The sequence below is a fragment of the Pistacia vera genome, unplaced genomic scaffold, assembly GCF_008641045.1.
Source record: "Pistacia vera cultivar Batoury unplaced genomic scaffold, PisVer_v2 Contig942, whole genome shotgun sequence".
NCBI lineage: Eukaryota > Viridiplantae > Streptophyta > Magnoliopsida > Sapindales > Anacardiaceae > Pistacia > Pistacia vera.
In genome coordinates this window covers 46,118-65,071 of record NW_022196826.1, presented here as the reverse complement: position 1 = coordinate 65,071, position 18,954 = coordinate 46,118, and the positions used below count along the sequence as shown (strand labels likewise).

The 18,954-nt window shown below is 34.3% G+C and overlaps 3 protein-coding genes across 4 annotated transcripts; 2 read left to right on the top strand and 1 right to left on the bottom strand.

The window, feature by feature from the left end:
* Positions 1-5,048: 5,048 nt before the first annotated feature.
* On the top strand, positions 5,049-7,855 carry LOC116120737 (elongation factor 1-delta 1-like). Its single transcript, XM_031406705.1, has 8 exons — positions 5,049-5,174; positions 5,807-5,916; positions 6,032-6,148; positions 6,331-6,424; positions 6,643-6,760; positions 6,859-6,972; positions 7,328-7,489; positions 7,644-7,855. Coding segments are annotated over exons 2-8 (693 nt in total). The 5' UTR covers positions 5,049-5,174; positions 5,807-5,830; the 3' UTR covers positions 7,646-7,855.
* A 2,339-nt stretch (positions 7,856-10,194) lies between these two features.
* On the top strand, positions 10,195-14,159 carry LOC116120734 (UPF0235 protein At5g63440). 2 transcript variants are annotated; one of them, XM_031406702.1, is made up of 7 exons: positions 10,195-10,470; positions 10,624-10,730; positions 11,790-11,943; positions 12,269-12,365; positions 13,328-13,416; positions 13,517-13,585; positions 13,961-14,159. In XM_031406702.1, exons 1-7 carry the CDS (start codon positions 10,405-10,407, stop codon positions 14,018-14,020), a joined length of 642 nt encoding a protein of 213 aa, XP_031262562.1. In that variant the 5' UTR covers positions 10,195-10,404; the 3' UTR covers positions 14,021-14,159. The 2 variants fall into 2 exon arrangements, with proteins under 2 accessions (XP_031262562.1, XP_031262561.1); XM_031406701.1 differs by having other exon boundaries at positions 10,198-10,470; positions 10,616-10,730.
* Positions 14,160-16,340: 2,181 nt separating this feature from the next.
* LOC116120735 (60S ribosomal protein L17-2-like) lies at positions 16,341-18,585 on the bottom strand. The gene is made up of 7 exons (XM_031406703.1): positions 18,580-18,585; positions 18,393-18,429; positions 18,207-18,247; positions 17,300-17,530; positions 17,083-17,185; positions 16,926-16,993; positions 16,341-16,710 (listed from the first exon to the last, which is right to left on the bottom strand). Exons 1-7 carry the CDS (start codon positions 18,580-18,582, stop codon positions 16,666-16,668), a joined length of 528 nt encoding a protein of 175 aa, XP_031262563.1. The 5' UTR covers positions 18,583-18,585; the 3' UTR covers positions 16,341-16,665.
* Positions 18,586-18,954: the final 369 nt, after the last annotated feature.

The window sequence follows — 18,954 nt, the reverse complement described above, 5'->3', positions numbered from 1 at the left end:
TTATTTTATTTTTATTTTCCATCCCTTCAAACAAAAATTAATCATAAAAATATAATTGATTTCAAACTGTATTTTACAAGAAAACAAAGAGTTTAATGTATTGAAAAAGAAAGTAGTTTTTTTAATATATCAGTGTACTAAAAAAGTAAAAACACTTTTTAATACAATAGAACCTCTCTACAGTCATCATGTTTGGATCGACTAAATTTATTAGTATGAGGAGGTTATAGCTTAATAGATACGTTGTTACCAAAATTATTATTTTGAATTCTTATTTTACAATTCATATTTTAATAGAATTAGGATTTCAATTCATGTTTTAGTAGGATTTCAATTCATTGTTTTAGTAGTATTAGAATTTCTTATTTACTTTTCATGATATGAATATTACTTATTTTTTGTTTTATAATTCATGTTTTAATAGTATTAGGATTTTAATTCATGTTTTAATAGTATTAAGATTTTCAATTTATTGTTTTAATAGAATTAGGATAGTACAAAAATGGATATCAAAAAGTTATTGCGAAATTAAGTGATCAAATTCAACAACTTCACTATGCTAATCAAATGGATATTAATATTTTCCTCAATCATGCAAATGAGCAATAAGTCATGTATGTTTTAATTGAAGAAGAAATGATTACTGGAATTAAACAAGATAAGGAAATAGATAATCAAGGATGATAGTACGGAAATACCAAAAGTTTCATACCAAAAAACTCTAAATATGCTTGAAAAGCTTGAGATATTTTTGGCTTCAACAAGAAAGTATACATACTAACAACTTATTACATACTCGCAAAATAAAAGATGTAGTAACAACTCTAAAACATAAATCATTGTCCCAAACAACTTCAAATAAATATTGTATTAAATCTTAAACCTTTAACGTAATATAACATATATTTTTTGCAATATACATATAATTATTACTATGAAGGGGCTGTTTAGATCATGGGTATATAAGATAACTGGGGTAATCTTCGTTTATTTTATAAGATTCCGGTGTTTGGTTTGTAAGTAATAAAATATTACAGTAATCTTTTATTGCAAATAGTGTTAACTGTTGGTAATGTGAGGGGTAATCTTATTACCTTGCTAAGGGATGTTATTAAAACATTACTGGGGTAATATGATTTTTTTACCCATTTTGCCCCTATTTAAAAACAATTTCGGACACAATTGCCTTCAAATGTCTACCAAATAAGAATTAGCCCAACCTCCCTACATTTAAGAGATTAGCTGAAACACCTCAGTTACAAAAAAGTTTAAAAGTTAACAAAATACCCCCAGGACGACTTCCGATCTCTACCATCAGTCACCACAATGGTGCATGACTGTCAGGATCTGGCCGGTCGTGGAAACGGCCAGATATGGCGTTCACGGCCATAGATTTGACTGTTTTCCAACCATGGATTTGTGATCGATGGCCATTTATGGCTTTGTCGGCACAAAACCGCGTGTGCCATTCCATCGACTACCAGTGGCGGCTAGCAGTAGTGGTTTGTAACGCCCACATTGAGATACATAACCTATTTTATGCTTGTTCGCCCTTAGTTAAGCTTATATGCTCTTAGTGTTGCCTGTTTGAAAGAGTCGGGACAAATAGACTTTTCTGCTTAAAACATCAACTACTACATTGACTTTCCCTGACTGATACTTAATCTCATAATCATAATCTTTAACCAGCTCTAACCATCTCCTCTGTCTCATGTTTAGCTCCCTTTGAGTGAAAAAGTACTTTAAACTCTTGTGATCGGTGTAGATATTACTCTTTGCACCATATAGGTAAGGCCTCTATATCTTTAATGTAAAGACTACAACTGCCAACTCTAAATCATGCGTAGGGTATCTCATCTCGTACTCTTTCAACTGTCGAGAAGCATAAGCTATTACCCTACCTAACTACATCAACACATCACCTAGTTCCTGTAGTGAGGTATCTGTATAAATATCATAATCCACACTCTCCTGTGGTAACACCAAAACGGGAGCAGTGGTTACTCTTTTCTTCAACTTTTGGAAACTCTCTTCACAAGCATCTGACCATATAAAAGGAGTTTTATATGGTCAGCTTAAAACATCAACTACTACATTGACTTTCCCTGACTGATACTTAATCTCATAATCATAATCTTTAACCAGCTCTAACCATCTCCTCTGTCTCATGTTTAGCTCCCTTTGAGTGAAAAAGTACTTTAAACTCTTGTGATCGGTGTAGATATTACTCTTTGCACCATATAGGTAAGGCCTCTATATCTTTAATGCAAAGACTACAACTGCCAACTCTAAATCATGCGTAGGGTATCTCATCTCGTACTATTTCAACTGTCGAGAAGCATAAGCTATTACCCTACCTAACTACATCAACACAGCACCCAGTCCCTGCAGTGAGGCATCTGTATAAATATCATAATCCACACTCTCCTGTGGTAACACCAAAACGGGAGCAGTGGTTACTCTTTTCTTCAACTTTTGGAAACTCTCTTCACAAGCATCTGACCATATAAAAGGAGTTTTCTGTTTGGTATGAGTTGTCAACGGCTTCGCTAACAAACCACCGGTACTAGCCTGCTAGTCCCAAGAAACTTCTAATTTCCTTCACTGTCTTTGGCCTTTGCCATTCAAACCCGTGAGTGACAAGAAGAAGAATATTCCCACATGCACGCCGTCTTCAGTGAGCGGCCTAAGAATAAGAAGAAGAATTTGTACGGCTCGTAAGATTGCATGTGGATGAGGGTTGTACCCAGAAGAAGTACCTACATGCACGCCACTTTAAATGAGTGGCCTAAGAAGAAAAAGAATTCGTACAGTCCGTAAGAGTGCATGTAGATGAGGACTGTACTCACTCACACGGCCAGGGTTCTGAATCCATACATCAACTAAGTCTGATATGCAAAGAATAAGAAAGAAAAGAAGAAGAAAGAAATAAAGAAATAAAGAAAAGAAACAAGAAAACAGAATAAGAAATAGAAAAGTGGAAAGAAAATGCATCTCTATGCATTTGTGCATTTGCATCTCATCCATGCATGATACCATGATTCCTATCATGGATAGTGAGAAATTAGAAGAAAGAAAGAATAGAAAGAACAAAGAAAGTTAGAGCAAAAGAACAATGAGAACTAAAAATAGTGAAAGAAAAGAGAAAGAACCAAGAGAGAATGAAGAAGAAGAAAAAAAGTAAAGTAAGGAAAAAATTCAGAATATGAGCAATGGAGAGAGAGGATTAGTGTAGCGGATTTACTTACTGAGCAATTAGTGCTCACTCCATTGATTTCTTTGTTTTTGTAGGAAATAGGTGAGAAACGATCGGATAGACGTCGAGAAGCGGAGGGAAATTACACCACTGTCTACTATTTTTGAGCTTATGTACATGAGACTTTTATTAATGTATATAATTTTATATACTGTATAAAGTAAGTAAATAAATTTTAAAATAATATTTATATACAGCCTTTGAAACTTGCGAAATTACCCTAGCCCTAGCCACCGTAAACTTTTATATTTATTTGTTTTTTTAGCTTTCTGACAATAAAATATAAGTAAAAAGCAAAAATATTTGCTCTTTTTTTTATACAAAAACATCTTAATCAATAATAATTTTTATTTGTTAACAATAGCCCTATAAAATTTGTATAATTCTGATTTTAATGAAACTCTTGTACTTTATATATTTCTGATCTTCTTTTAGTTATTTTTTTTTTTTTTTTTTTTTTGGTTATAATAGGTTTTAAAAATTATATCAAAATAATATAATTATATATATATATATAGTTATATTTAGCCTATAACATTTGTTTTGTTTAGATTTTAATAATTTAAAATTGTTTAAATCAAGTAAAAAAAAGCCATATAATACATAATAAGGATACATGTGTCAAAACACCAGTTTTTAAAATTTTTATTGTTATAAAAACAAACAACTCAATACTTATAATTAAACATTGAAAAATAAAAAACAAGCATATCCCTTAGACTTTTATATTTAGACAAATTCAACTGATAGACTTATTTAACTTTCAGATGGAAAAAATAAAATAAAATAAACACCTCCTAAGTGTAGTTGTTGCCATTTAATAATATTGACAACGGAGTGTTTGTCTAAGCTTATAAGCTCGTCAAATTAGCTTAAAAACTTTAAAATTAAGCTGACCTGTTTGTTTATAATTTTTTTAGGTTTCTAAGCCCAAAAGAAATAAGTTGGAGGAATGTAATTTTTTTTTTTTGGGTTATAAGCACTTGCTTATAAGTTACTTTAACCAAGTATATTACCACATAATTCATTTTTAATTTTAAAATTATATCATATACCCTAATTTTTAATAATGTAGTATCATTTTTAGTCATTTTAATAATAAAATGTATTTATAAACTACATTTTACCAAACAAATCAATTACTTATTAATCACTTATTAATACTTTAATAAAATATATAACTGTTTAAATTTTAAATGTTTAAAAGTTCAAATTAACTTCTAAACACTAGTTGTTTATAAACTAATTTTCATAAGCTCAACTAAATAGACTCAATAATGATAGTAACGTAGCAATGGTTGTTTGCTAATATCAACGGGGGCACAATAATACTTTACTTTTTATAATATTTTAATTTAATAAAATAAATCAAGGGTAAAATGGATTGATTTTGAATCAAGGATAAGTAAAATGCCTCTAAAATGGGCATTGCCCAAAATTTGAGAGAATGGACATTCCTCTACCCATTTTTCCCAACAAAATAAGAGAATAAGATTCTCATTCTCATTCCCAACCCCAGCCAAACACAACATTAGTGGTTAATATGGAGAAAGAATTAAAAATATGGTTATATGGATTATAATCCCTCAAATATGACCAATTTTACCAACAAATTTCCTTTTCTTTATTAAGCTTAGCCTTGGTCCTTTTAGTAATTTACATGCATCGGACCATTACCTCAATACTTGCACAAAAAATCGCGGGTTTGCCGGTTTGGTCCAACGAATTGCATGGGTCGTACAAAACCCGATTCGACGAATATCCCGATGTGCCAAAAACGGTCGAGTTTCATTAACTTCATAAGTCGCGAAACACCTGATCATCTCCTCTCTCATATATACGAGATCCTCAAACCCTAGACCTCGCCACGCTCTCTCGCAAAGCACCCATTCTCTCTCTCTCCCTCTCTCCCTCCCCGGTAATTTACAGATCTATTGTTCTTCAATCTTCTCAACGATTTTGTGAATGCTGTATGATTTAAGTTGCGTTTCTATGTGAATGCTGTATGATTTAAGTTACGATTTTATGTGAATGCTGTATGATTTAAGTTGCGTTTCTATGTGAATGCTATATGATTTAAGTTGTATATATGCGTATTATACTTGTTAAATTCCGATGACTGGTTTGTTTTTAATTCAATTTGCTTTTGAGATGGTGCTGTAGTTTAGCTTTTTTATATGGTTACTTTGTTATATGGGGATCTCATTCATGTCAATTCAGAAAGTTGATGTTGTTCTAGTTGTTGGATTTGTCAAAAGGAGGGGAATTTCGATATGTTTTGAACATGTTTTCTAAAAGTTATATTTCAGTTTCAGTTAATTTATATTGTTTATGGGTCGTTTTATGTCGTTGGTGGCATGAATATGAGAGAAGCCACCCGTGCTTTGTTATTTTTAGGGGAAATCAAATATGCTTCTGTGTTATTTTTGTTTTTCTTTATGTATTTGGACTTCTAATGCTGTAATAGGTGGTTCCTCTAGTGTGTTCTGATTATTGAGTATTTTGAAAATATTGGAAATAGGCACTTTCTATCTTTCTCCATAACTTCAGAATCATACCACATACTTTCTAGCAATGGCAGTTGCATTCTATGATGTCACCTCAGATGCAGGGTTGAAGAAACTTGACGATTACCTTCTTACTCGCAGTTACATCACCGGGTAAATTCCCTTATGCTCTATCCTTTGAGAAATCCTTGAGAAACTTTGAAGCTGTGAGATGGTTTATTAATTCTTGTGACTAATTCTAATACTTTCCTTCTGTCACTTCTATCAGATACCAAGCTTCAAAGGATGATGTTACTGTTTATGCAGCTCTCTCAAAAGCTCCATCATCTAAATATGTTAATGCATCTCGGTGGTTCAACCATATTGATGCACTTCTGAGGATTTCGTAAGTTTTTTTTTCTTAGTGATGGTTGTCTTGGTTTAAGTTTGTCTTCATTGTGCTGCATTGCTTGCAACTATGTGACGGGGTCTTTAGTTTCTCATTTATGCTCATGTTTTATTTATTTTTCAATTAAGAAGATTTTCATGGGAACCCATTTGAGTAATATTATAATATTGTTGTTTCAGTGGTGTTTCTGCTGAAGGGTCTGGTGTCACTGTGGAGGGATGTGCTCCAATCCCAGAGGGGGCGATTGCAACTCCTCCAACTGCTGACTCAAAGGTAATTAGTGTTCTGTGATAATATATGCACATGACCACATTTTTATGTAAATTTTGTAATTCGCAATTGTTCAAACTTTTTTATTTATTCATGGTGCAGCTTTGCATTTGTGTATTAAAAAACCTAAATAAATTCTGTTCTGTTCTTTTATGTTCTCTCAGTTTTATGGAATTTTGAATCATGGTTCAATATTTATTTAAATATTACATGATTTTCAGGCTGCAGCTGCAGATGATGATGATGATGTGGATCTGTTTGGTGAGGAGACAGAAGAGGAAAAGAAAGCTGCCGAAGAGCGTGCAGCTGCTGTTAAGGCGTCTGCAAAAAAGAAAGAATGTAAGCTTCTCACCTTATTGATTGATCAATATATTTATCACTAAGAATTTCTTCTTTCTTGTGTTTATTTTTTAAATGTATTTGTATTGTACTCTCAGCTGGCAAGTCCTCAGTTCTTCTCGATGTGAAGCCATGGGATGATGAGACTGATATGAAAAAGCTTGAGGAAGCAGTTAGAGGTGTTCAGATGGAAGGTTTGCTCTGGGGAGCATGTATGTCCTTTCTCTTTCTACCTCCAATATAGTTTTCTATATCTTTGATGTATATGGCAAAAAATCATCTTCCATTGCTTATTGCTCCTAGAGACCACCTTGCTTGAGAATTTACCTTTTTTCAGAGGATAAGTTTTGCTTTACACTTTAAGAAAGTGCTGTATTATCACTTCTTTTCCTTGGGAGGTACAAGCAATTATTCTTTCTAGGGCTTATATTGGTTTCTGAACTTAAGATTCAATGTGGATCTTGTATATTTGCTAGCAATTGCTTCCAATGGTTGTGGTTTCTGAAGTTGTTCTGTTTCTTTAAGTTATATTTTATGTTCTGATATGTTAATTCATTGATGTCACAGCCAAACTTGTACCTGTTGGATATGGTATAAAGAAAATGCAGATAATGCTCACAATTGTGGATGATTTGGTGTCTGTTGACACTCTGATTGAGGAATGTCTGACAGTTGAGCCAATTAATGAGTATGTCCAGAGCTGCGATATTGTAGCTTTCAACAAGATATGTAAGTTTATATTCTTAAGCTTGTCTATTTTCGCACGTTTATATATTTGTGCCTTAACAACCTCTATGGTTCATTTATCAAATTCTTACTGTGCATTTTCTTTTCACTGTTATCTAGTATGCGGACTTAGTCTTATTTGGCATTCTTATTACAGAAATTTGGGATCCCTGGCGATGGGTGCTGGTTAGGTTTCCAGGAGTGGTCTATTGGTGAATGGCCATTGCTGAGAGAAGAGTTATGTTTATATTTCTGTTTTTGTTTTAAGAGTATCGTTTTTGGCATTTAGTTGGTCTCTTTTTGGTGGTGTTTGTCATGACTAAATTTGATTTACAATATTTTTAATGAAGAGATATTTGGAGCATTTTATCGTAAGATGTGCTGAGCTCTTGCTGATTTCTCCAATTATTACTTAATAAGGCTTCGTTTGATGTAGCCAGAAACATTTTGACTTAATTTCGCATCTTCCTGGAAGAGCCTATTTTCGCTGGTTAAAGCGTTTAAAATTTATGAGTGCAGTGCACCAATCAATATGACTAATCATCTATCAGTAATATGAGAGAAACAGACATAAAAACTTTGGTTAACGGATGAATTGCGGGCTTCTACTAATTTTTTTTTTATATTAATTAAATATTAAAAATAATAAATTTTATTAATTAATAATAACTTTGAAAATTATATTAATTGTATTAAATTGTTATTATTGTTTATGTTGTAATTTTTTTTATAATTTTAGTGTTTTTAAATTAGTGTTAATTTATTTTAAGTTATTGAAGTTTTGTTTTTAATTTTTCATATTTTTTTGAATTATATAATAATTATAAGTGCTAATATAAATAATAATAAAATTAACATAAATATAATTTTAAAAAAATTAAATAACCAAAATAATGAAATAAAATATGTTTTGTGGTGGATTAATAGTATCGTATCACATTGGTATAGATAAATAGTATTACATCAAATTTGGTGCGATATTGTTTATCCACACTAATTTGGAGTGACTTTTGATGTTGCATTGGAGGCAAAATTTGGACACCCAAATGGTGTTACATTATAGATGCCCAATAGAGGTGCAAAATGCTTATAAAATAAAATAGAGTAAACGACATATTCCCACCCAAGGTTTGACGAAATCTCAGGTGAGTACCATAGGTTCTATTTATTCCAGATTCCCACCCTTAAAGTAACAGTGTTATGAATTTTTAGGGTTTAGGACGTGCAATTACCATAATGCCCTTAACCCTAAATTAATAAATTATGTTTTAACCCCTAATTTATTAGAATTATAAAACTTACCAGTTTATTTTCAAATTATATCAAAAACACCCCCGATAATTACACACCCTCATCGGAAACAGCCCGATCTGGGCTGTTTCCGACGACGTCGAACGTCCTGGTCACTCCATCACCTTCCCCGTATTCCATCGTCCAAAACCCCTCTCATTCCCGACTCATTTGTCCCTCCAATCGCCGGCACCGTTAGACTTAGTGTTTTGATGTTCTTCACCAGATTCCGGTCGATTCCGGCGGTGAAAATCCAATTGGACACCACCAATGAAACCACCGTATCCAGATCTATAAAATCCCCATGTCCCCAACTGCCGTCTCGTCGTCATTCGCCGGCCAAGAGTTCGTGTTCTTCGGCCGTTTTTCGATGAAGCGGTGGACGGCAAACGGTGAGCTGCCGTGGCTGGAAACGTTAGGGGTTTTGTAGGCGAGGATTGGAGGAGTCAAATGGTGGTGACAAGGGTGATTTTGGGTGAAAAAATCGCCGGAAAAAGAGCAAAAAAGTTTACCAGCGGTGGTCTGCTAACGTGCGCCGGAGGACTGTTACAGGCGATGGTCTGCTAACGTGCGCCGCCCATGTAAAATGACCAATTTACCCCTTTACCGTTATATCAAACGTTTTTCCGTCACTTTAAGGGTGAGAATCTGGAATAAATTGAACCTGTGGTACTCACTTGAGATTTCGTCAAACCTTGGGTGGCAATATGTCGTTTACTCAATAAAATATGACGATTACTTTTCGATTATGAAGTCAACGGTAAGAGTGAAAAGTTTTAACAAAAATATTCAAAATTTCCCTTTTCTTTTTATCTTCTTACGTAATATAAAAACTTTGTTTCAAAATATTTTTTTATTATAAAATTGTAAATAAAAGTGAAAATTTGATATACTTGAGAGTTGAGACAAACTCTTTTAAGACGAAGTGATGATATTAAAAGAGTTTCATTGACAAAGTAAATGATTAATTTTGTATTTTCATTGCAAATAACCATACCATAGGTGTTTTTATTTTCATATTCTTAAAATATTATTTTTTGTATTTTCTAATTATTTTTAATATTTTAAACAAAAAAATAGAAAAAATTCTCCAATATATTTGTGAAGACTCTGGCAGAGTGATAGGAATTAGGATAGTTGTATTTCAAATTTATTAACATAAAGTTAAGAGTAATGCTATGGTTACTCAAGATCTTACTAACCATCTTACTATCCTTTGTAAATATAAAGCATAGTACGAGTATCATATGTAATTTTAACAAAGGTAATAAAACGGTTAGTAAGCTCGTGAGTAAGTATAACATTATTGGTATCGAGGAAACCTGTACTTGCAAAGAAATTTGAATGATCCTGAAATCCATTTTTGGAAAACTATAAATTTAAAGGAATTAATATGCCAAATTTTGATTTTGATGTATGCTCCTCCTGCTCTGCTTTCACAAAATATTCTTGGAGTCACTCGTTAACCCATCGAATTGGTACACCTTTAACGACGCCGTATAGATCATACGTAGCTAAAAGTTGAAATTGCTTCCTACAGGATGTAAGATTGGGCGGGGTTGGCTAGAGACGGAAGAAAATGCCGAAGAGAACAACCCACACGTACTCGAGCGAGGACGCCGCTCCAGATGGCCCTGATTCTGATCTCTTCGTTTATTATTGCAAGCACTGCGGATCTCACGTCCTCATCACTGGTTCTCTCTCTGTTTTTACTTTTAAATGTCAAATACTTGTTGATGTAGATCGAAATTCGCATTTTTTTTTACTTCAAAAAACAATTCCACTTTAGCATCTTAACCATTAAGTGTATATCCTCTATTGAAATATATTTGTTATAAGATACCCAGTTGCAGAAAATGCCCAAAAGGAAGACTGACAAAGCTTATGTATTGGACAAGAGCAAGCATCTTGCAAGATTGAACATCAATGATGCCGGAAAAGTTCTTTTAAAACGGTACTTTAATCAAATCCAAATGATATCGTACTTTTTTTATTTTTGTTTTCAACCACACATAGGTTAGCTATATTTTTAGAGTAAACTATATAACAGAGGTTATTTCTTTCTCTTCTTTTGTCATATCTGGATAATACAAGAATCTTCAGAATTTCTTCAAGTGGTGTTGAATAAACTACTTGGATATCTGGATTATTAGTGACATTTTTTATGAGTTGGAACATTGTATTAAAAAGCAGACTTGGTGCCGCATCCATGACGACCATGACCATCTATTTTCATGGAAATATGGTGTTTGAATTAACAATGTTGTTTCTTCAAATTGTTTGGACGGTTACACAGAAGATTTCTTAAGTTTAACATGATGTTACCTTAGCTGTGTAGGCTTCTTAAGCATTTTTAATTTGAATTTTGGGTTAATTGTTGCTCTTTTCAGAGCTTTAGGAAGCTGGCACCCATTCAAAGCTGTGCTCCAGCTGTGCTTTGGGGACTTAAGAGTCATTTGGTAGGAGTTGCACCATGGACTGGTCTGTAATCATCGTTTGGATATAGAACTAGAAGTTAAAGAAGCATTATCTGTTATGATATTTTAGTTCTTTAGTTTGAAGTCTTATATTAGTGGACTTTTGCTTTTCAATTTTAGTATTAGGATGCATATTTAGAGATTCTTCCTACCTCTATTCTCTTAAAAATTCCACTTTTGAGTGCTTTGAAGTTTAATCTCATGAACTTCTGTTTAACTGCATGCACAATTCTGTTATGCATTTCCTCGAATGATTCTGCATTTTTTTTGTCTACTTTTTGCTGCTTTGAGTTAAATAATTTTATTTGTGCCTTACTGCCTTGTGAGCATGGCATATGAATATGTTCTTCACTCTTTTTGTAATTGTCTCATTAATTATGGCTGACAATCTGCCTTTAAATAATGTTTCATTAGTTAAAGCTCTGTAACTGTTAAAATTTTATGTATGATATTTCTTTTGCTTAAATTTATCTGGTCAACACAAATCATAGTTGCATAAGACCTCTTATTTGCAACATCTACTTCTTCTTGTGTAGTGGTGAAGGGAAATTGGAGAAGCAATTTCGGATGAACTGTATAGGTTGTGGGCTGTTTGTTTGCTATCGTTCAGAGGAAGATTTGGAAGTGGCTTCTTTCATTTATGTTGTTGATGGTGCTCTTAGTACAGTGGCTGCTGAAACCAACCCACAGGTAGGATGTTTCTTCTGATGACAGTTATCACCTATTTCTTGATTAGTAGGTTACGAAAGTTAGATCATTCCTGTTGGTGGATATGACAGTAAATAAGCCTGAAACTGCATAGTTTCACATGGGGCATGTTAGAGGTTTTGTGGTTTTCTCTGCACTTGCGTGTTGTTTTCAGGTTATTATTTGTTTAGACAAAGTACTGCGTGATTTAATTGTGTGATCATTATTTGTTTCTCTTCTCTCTACATGTGATGTTACTCTTCAGTTGTAAGCATTAGAATGAGTATTGCATTAAAGAGACATGATATGGTTCTGGTATGTACCGCAGGATGCTCCTGTGCCTCCCTGCATATCACAGTTAGAAGGAGGGCTTGTTCAAGTGGCCATTGAGGTCGAAGACCGTGCACAACGCTCAGCAATTACAAGTAATATGACTATTTACTTTTTTATTATTGTATTTAATATGAATCTCCTGTTGTGGTCCAATTCAAAACTGTTTAATATTTTATTTTTTGTAAAATTTTACAAATAAACTTTTAGTAGAATGGAGTTTATGGAGATAATCATTTCCTAGTTTTTTTTATTTGACTACATTTGCATGTGTATATATGAAGATTTCAAGAGCGTTCAATCATTTTCAGTGGTGCAAATTAAATATTAGAAATATTAATATGTATGTATGAGCCAGCCTCAAATGCCATATCTCTGCAGTGTCAAGGTTATTCATAATAGTGTTGTGGTTAAAGTTTGTACAAGCCAGGCTTTCCTCCTCCAATTGCTGGACCTATGCACATGTTTGGCATAGTTAGTGAGAAGAAGTGCCAGTGCACTTTTCTCTGTAATTTATTTAGGCATCATCTCACAAGCTTTGCTTTCATATCCTTAAAGATATAGCCATTTAGATACATGAGGTGCTTGAACTGACTGGCGCGGTAGGACAGAGAACTTCTGTAGAGGCACATTTCGTAGGCTCATGCCTTAGCTTGCTTCCCTTTCATGGCCAACTAAAACATAACCTCCTTGAAACCCCTTTTCGTGACAAAGTTTCTTTTCAACTTGGTGGTACAGCAAATGAGTGGAGACCATGAAAGTCTCACTTATGTTATGGAACGGTGAATTTATTTAGTGACAACCGAAACAAATTTGAAACCCGAACACATATGATAGCAATAGAGAATTGAATGATATCAAAAGGGGTATCTGATAGAATGTGTATGTATTCCTTTAAAGGGTTAAATTCTTTCATCTCATAATTGTCTTCCATGGGGCCTCATTTGTATAAATGACTCCTTGAGTTGTAATTTTCAATATTTTTCCTAAATAAGTTAAGTAGCTTTCTCTCCTTTTTTAATCACGAAGCCTCATCTTTGTATATTGTTGTCACCAGGAGTAAATGCTGATGATGTTAGAGTTACTGTAGCTGCACCTGCTGCTCGCGGTGAAGCTAACAATGAACTTTTAGAATTCATGGGAAAGGTATTCTTTTCTATTTTATGCCATGACACTGAGAATGCACCCAAAATCTTAGATTATCACTTTTGAGTTGTTGAGGTTAAATTATTTGCCTGTCATACAGGTTTTGGGTCTAAGACTGAGCCAGATGACTCTTCAGAGAGGATGGAATAACAAATCAAAGCTCCTTGTGGTGAGTAAAATTGGTTCAAGTCCGAATTTGAATTAAGATGTTTTACCATACGCTGTGCATTGCGTGTGAATTAAGCAACCTCTACAAGTCAAATAGATCCTTACCCATCTTTTAATATGGCTTGTAATTGTATAACTGTATTTAAGTCAACTGAACTGATATTTTGATGTTTAAAAGGATTTGTAACATACTTCAAAAGCTTTACAACCATCTGAAATGGGTTTTTTGGAGTGGCATCATTGATATTGTTGGTCACCTTTTGCATTTGATTAAGTACACGATGACCATGAGAGAACGATTCCATAAGTTGTGCGTTCAAGACTCCAATATTATTATAGCTTCAAGTGATCTGCTAATGAATGATTTTCATATCAGGTGGAGGATATGTCAGCAAGACAGGTGTATGAAAAACTACTTGAAGCTGTACAGCCCTGAAGGAGCTTCATTGCTGCATCTTAATTTTTGCAAGATTTTCTTGATGATCCTTATTGTTTGTATTAGCAGTGATGGGACATTTAACTGTATTTGTTGATTAATGTTATAAGTATCTAGTATCTATTGTAGTTGCTATCCAGTTGAATGATTCTAAAATTTTAGGCCTCGGTCATGATGGCATTAATAAGTTGAATGTTAGCCTCCGGCAAAAGTCAGGTTCATTTCAGCTCGCGTAAATGTTCAGTATTATTTACGAAAACGAGTAACTGAAGATGTCTGCTCCCAATAAAAGGTTCGATTATGTGAAATTTTGGATTCAATATACCGAATCAATTCTTCAATAAAGTTATTTTATTTTCAGTTAGAAAACAATTTTCAACTCAATCCATCAACTGTTTTTTCAACTTTGTAACAATCATTAAGAAGTAGACCATGAAGCTTATCATTCAAATGGTATCTCTGTTATTTTAGAGGCCGAACGACTTCCAAGTTCCATCTATCCAAAGTTTTTCATAAAGACCAATTGATACCCAAAAGGTTTAGAAATAACAAACATATATTTTTTATCATATTCTGTTAGGGATTTCTGTTTGCTAAAGGACAGTATAGTGATTTCATCTATAGTAACAAAATTTTTAAATTTTAAATCTTTTTCTCCGTATCCATTCTCACCCGAAGCCCATTTGCACAGGTCTCTTGCCTCATCGATCGATTTTTTGATCGGATTTAGCATTTTTCTGCAAAGTCTGGTGATAAACAGTGGCACTGGCCCTTGTTGGAGTGCGCTGGGAATGGAGATTGGTGACTGCAACCTTTTGTTGAGCATGTTGTGTGCGTGTTGGAAAATGTCGAAGATGGGAGACTTGTGGAGCGACGACGACCGAAAAACACAACCCACACAAGCAAACAACACTTCAATAATAATATTTTCAACAACAAACTCCAAAAGAGCCCAAGATCATCAACAAAGGAGTGGCAGTCTGTTGGGTTGGTTGGGGAATTTTCACAAATAGATGGAGGGCGGGCAAACACTAAGTACTAGACAACAAACGACGAGTGGGGAGGAGCGATGGGAGGTTGGATTTCGAAGAGGGAATGGTGGGGATTCGATCATTCGAATGGTGGTGGAATGGTGGATTTTCGATGTGAATATTGACCGGAATCTGACCTCAAATATGGGTAGTTGCAAAGAATAACAATGACTGCATTTTCGCGATTAATGGGTGCACCAGTGTCGGGATTAGGTGGGTTCAATGAGGGAGGGCCAAGAGGGTGGATGGAGGAGGTTTTGGGTGGAAAATGGCTGGAAAACAGGAAAAGTGGCCAAAACGCCGATGGCAAAGGTTGCTAATGTCTGATGCCGAGAAGAAGAAGATGTTAAGGGTATTCTAATCTTTTCACCATTTTCGTCATTTAGCAGATGAAAATTTCTAATAGAACATGACAAAAAGTGGTTGTACGTCATTTTCAAAACTTTTGGGCATCACTTGTCTTTACAGCAAACTTTGGATAAGTGTAAGTCGTTCCCTTTTATTTTGGATATAAATTTCATTTAGGATTAGAGGTGAACATTTTTTTTTTGTTTTTTTCAAAGGTCATGCGAAGGATTATATATTTTGGTTAAGTATTCATTTTTAACAATGTTTTAAAACTCGACCTGCCCGACCGATTGAATCGGGACCTTCACTGAGCCAGGTTACCAATTTTCTTATTCATTGAAAACCTTAAAAATTAGGACCATGATTGACAAACAATTGAAAGCTAAGATGTTCAGGGTTTTGAAGAGAAAGGGACAATCAGTGAAAAGGTGGCAACGAAAGTGAGATCCGATGAGTGAATTGACTAGAAATCGCAAAAATAAATTGACGACAACAACACGTGGCAAATAAGAGAGGGGTGAGATAGGTTTTGGTCAAGAAATTGAGGAGTGTTTTCATGGTGATGTCAGAGTGTTGACATAAAAATCAGACCCTATTTACCCTAAATGTGAATTGTTGACAACGACAGCAGTGTTTGGAGTGTTTTTGCAAGATCTCAAACCTGTAAGGATTTGCAAAAATTTTCAAAGGTGTTTTTGTTGAATTTCAAACCTTTGGACACTAATTTGACCCACCAATCAAACCGGATAAACTTGTCAACGCAAAAACCACTTGGCCTTGTTTCACCAGGGTTGTTTATTAAAACACTGATTTCTAGTATCATGAGATTTGATAATTTCGTTGAAGAAACGAGGAGCATAATTGGTTGGTAGTATTGGTAAGCAAGTTGTGTACTTGTGTTACCAATCAAGACAAGACTACTAAGAAACTGCACCTGAAAATACAGCTCAAAGAACAATATAAACATAAAACACAATGGAAGAATAAGCAATTCAGCAGAAGAGCCACACATGATTGTTTATAACAATGCTAACTTCAACTTGCTACCACCATCAAAAAATCCACTGGGAAGTGAATCATTTTAACCCAGCCATTGCTCAGCAGAAACAAACTAAGTACTAAACCACAGAAACTCCCAAAAAAATTATGCTATAATGAAACTTTGAAGTTCACTGGACACTATCAGAGTACAAAAACAAAAATTTTGTAATGGTACTATGGAAAGGGAAAAAGGAAACAGTTCAGACTCCATTCAAGAGGAGCACCCTATGCAGCTGCCTTTGTTTTCCTTGGTGCCAACTGGGTGTCAGGCTGAAAAACAAACAAAGTGTATCAGATGCATCTACCTAATTGTTGTGAGAGAATATTCATCAGAATATACAATCTAAATTGGTTAATAGAAACATATATAAAAAAAAAGTTAAATTAGAAAGCAAGTCTACACAACACAACAAAAGCACATAATCCTTTCAACAATTCACTCCCTAAATAAAATTCTTACTACAAAATTTATTCTGAAAACATACCTCTTTCTTCACAGGCTCTTCCTTTTCCGAAAGAGTTAATTCGATATGACATGGGGAAGACATATAAGCTGCCAAAAGTAATTACAGGTCAATTAAGTGCAACTATGTAATAAAGGTAGCAAATAAATTTTCATAATACAACGGTAAGCTCACTCACGATTAATTCTTCCATGTGCACGATATGTCCGACGCCTCTGCTTCTGGGCTTGATTCACTTGGATGTGAGAAATATATAGGGCATCCACATCCAAACCTTTCACCTACAAAACACAATGAAAAAATAAATACATGTAGGAGAACAGCAACATAAAAATAAAAAAAATAAAAAAAAAATAAAAAAAAAAAAAAGGTGGCTAATATAACAAAATCTGTACCTCGGCATTACTCTCAGCATTCTTGAGTAAATCCAAAATGAACTTTGCGGATTTCACTGGCCAGCGCCCTTGACCATTTGGCTGACGATTCTTAGCCTGTGCAGTTCGCCCAACTCCACCGCAGAAGCGACGGAATGGGATGGCTTGCTTGTGAGCCATAACATCCTCCAAGTACCTTTTGGCCTTGATCAAAGGCAATTTTCGAAGAGCATGCGCTGTCTCCCTAGTATTCTGGAATTACAAATAAAAATTGACTAAGATATAGCATTCAAGCACTTTACAAAGATACATCATCCTTGCAATTATCATAGTACATCCATAGCAAAGGGGTGTAGACATGGCTATTCTCCATCGCACTTAAAAAAGCCATTGACACTTGTGTAATATAGGCCAGAGGAAATCAATACATAGTGGGCTCTGGAATACATGCAAATACTCTAATAGAAATAACACAAATAGTAGACCTTGAGCAAATGGCCAATACAAACATGTTAAATGGCTCAAACGTGCAGATACAGAATGCACTAACAAACTTATTATATAAGGTTGCCATCAGACTGAAACCACGAAAAAAAATCATTACCAATTGTGAACATGGGTAACACATCTTCAAAGACTTAAATGAAGGTAAATTCATACACAAAAACAAATATAAACCTCAATTGCTATGCAAAATCTAACCATACAAAAATTAATTAATCCAGGAATGACTTATAGATGGAAAGGCCAATATAAAATCAATTTGGCTTGGTCCTCAGACACTGTTACTACAACTATGGCAACAAATCAAATATAGATCATGGGCATTCCGCAAGGTGAAACCAATAATTTCATACGTACCATGAAAAATTAAATAGCAATTATTATCGCAAGAAAAAGGGAAATTATCAAAATTAGATCGCCATACCTTGAAGTGAACACGGAGATCAGAGCCCCTGGCTTTGCAGGCTGCAATATGGAAATAAAATAAAAAAACAAATCATTATTGAATATTTAGCTGCCAAACAGAAGGATAACTGATATCTTCTAATATAATACTTCAAAACCCCAAAACAAAATTGAAGAAAAAAACTCAAAACGAAAGTAAGCTTACACTTGGTGGGATTTTCTGGCTCTTTCGAATACTTCACCTGAAAATATCAAGACAAACACATCCAATAAAAAGCCGCAAACAAACACAAAATTAAAGATCTAAATACTAATCTTAATGTATTCTGAAAGCAAAGTTGTGTTCAAGAAATAAAAAAGAGTATCGTTACAAAAGAGGAGAATGAACTCACCATGGCTGCTGTATAGCCAGCCTCAAAAGCCATATCTCTGCAGTGTCAAGGTTATTCATAATAGTGTTGGGTTAAAGTTTGTACAAGCCAGGTTTCCTCCTCCAATTGCTGGACCTATGCACATGTTTGGCATAGTTAGTGAGAAGAAGTGCAGTGCACTTTTCTCTGAATTTATTTAGGCATCATCTCACAACTTTGTTTCATATCCTTAAAGATATAGCCTTTAGATACATGAGGTGCTTGAACTGACTGGCGCGGTAGGACAGAGAACTTCTGTAGAGGCACATTTCGTAGGATCATGTTAGCTTGCTTCCCTTTCATGGCCAACTAAAACATAACCTCCTTGAAACCTCTTTTCGTGACAAAGTTTCTTTT

Bases quoted from the DNA above. Each gene is read 5' to 3' on its own strand.
- LOC116120734 (XM_031406701.1), top strand. From the start codon at position 10,356: ATGCCGAAGAGAACAACCCACACGTACTCGAGCGAGGACGCCGCTCCA. The intron at 13,417-13,516 runs GTATTCTTTTCT...CCTGTCATACAG, and splicing joins TTTTAGAATTCATGGGAAAG to GTTTTGGGTCTAAGACTGAG. The intron at 13,586-13,960 runs GTGAGTAAAATT...TTTTCATATCAG, and splicing joins ACAAATCAAAGCTCCTTGTG to GTGGAGGATATGTCAGCAAG.
- LOC116120737 (XM_031406705.1), top strand. From the start codon at position 5,831: ATGGCAGTTGCATTCTATGATGTCACCTCAGATGCAGGGTTGAAGAAA. The intron at 5,917-6,031 runs GTAAATTCCCTT...CACTTCTATCAG, and splicing joins ACTCGCAGTTACATCACCGG to ATACCAAGCTTCAAAGGATG. The intron at 6,761-6,858 runs GTAAGCTTCTCA...TTGTACTCTCAG, and splicing joins GTCTGCAAAAAAGAAAGAAT to CTGGCAAGTCCTCAGTTCTT.
- LOC116120735 (XM_031406703.1), bottom strand. The intron at 18,248-18,392 runs GTAAGCTTACTT...TCCATATTGCAG, and splicing joins GCCAGAAAATCCCACCAAGT to CCTGCAAAGCCAGGGGCTCT. The intron at 16,994-17,082 runs GTGAGTGAGCTT...TACTTTTGGCAG, and splicing joins TGCACATGGAAGAATTAATC to CTTATATGTCTTCCCCATGT.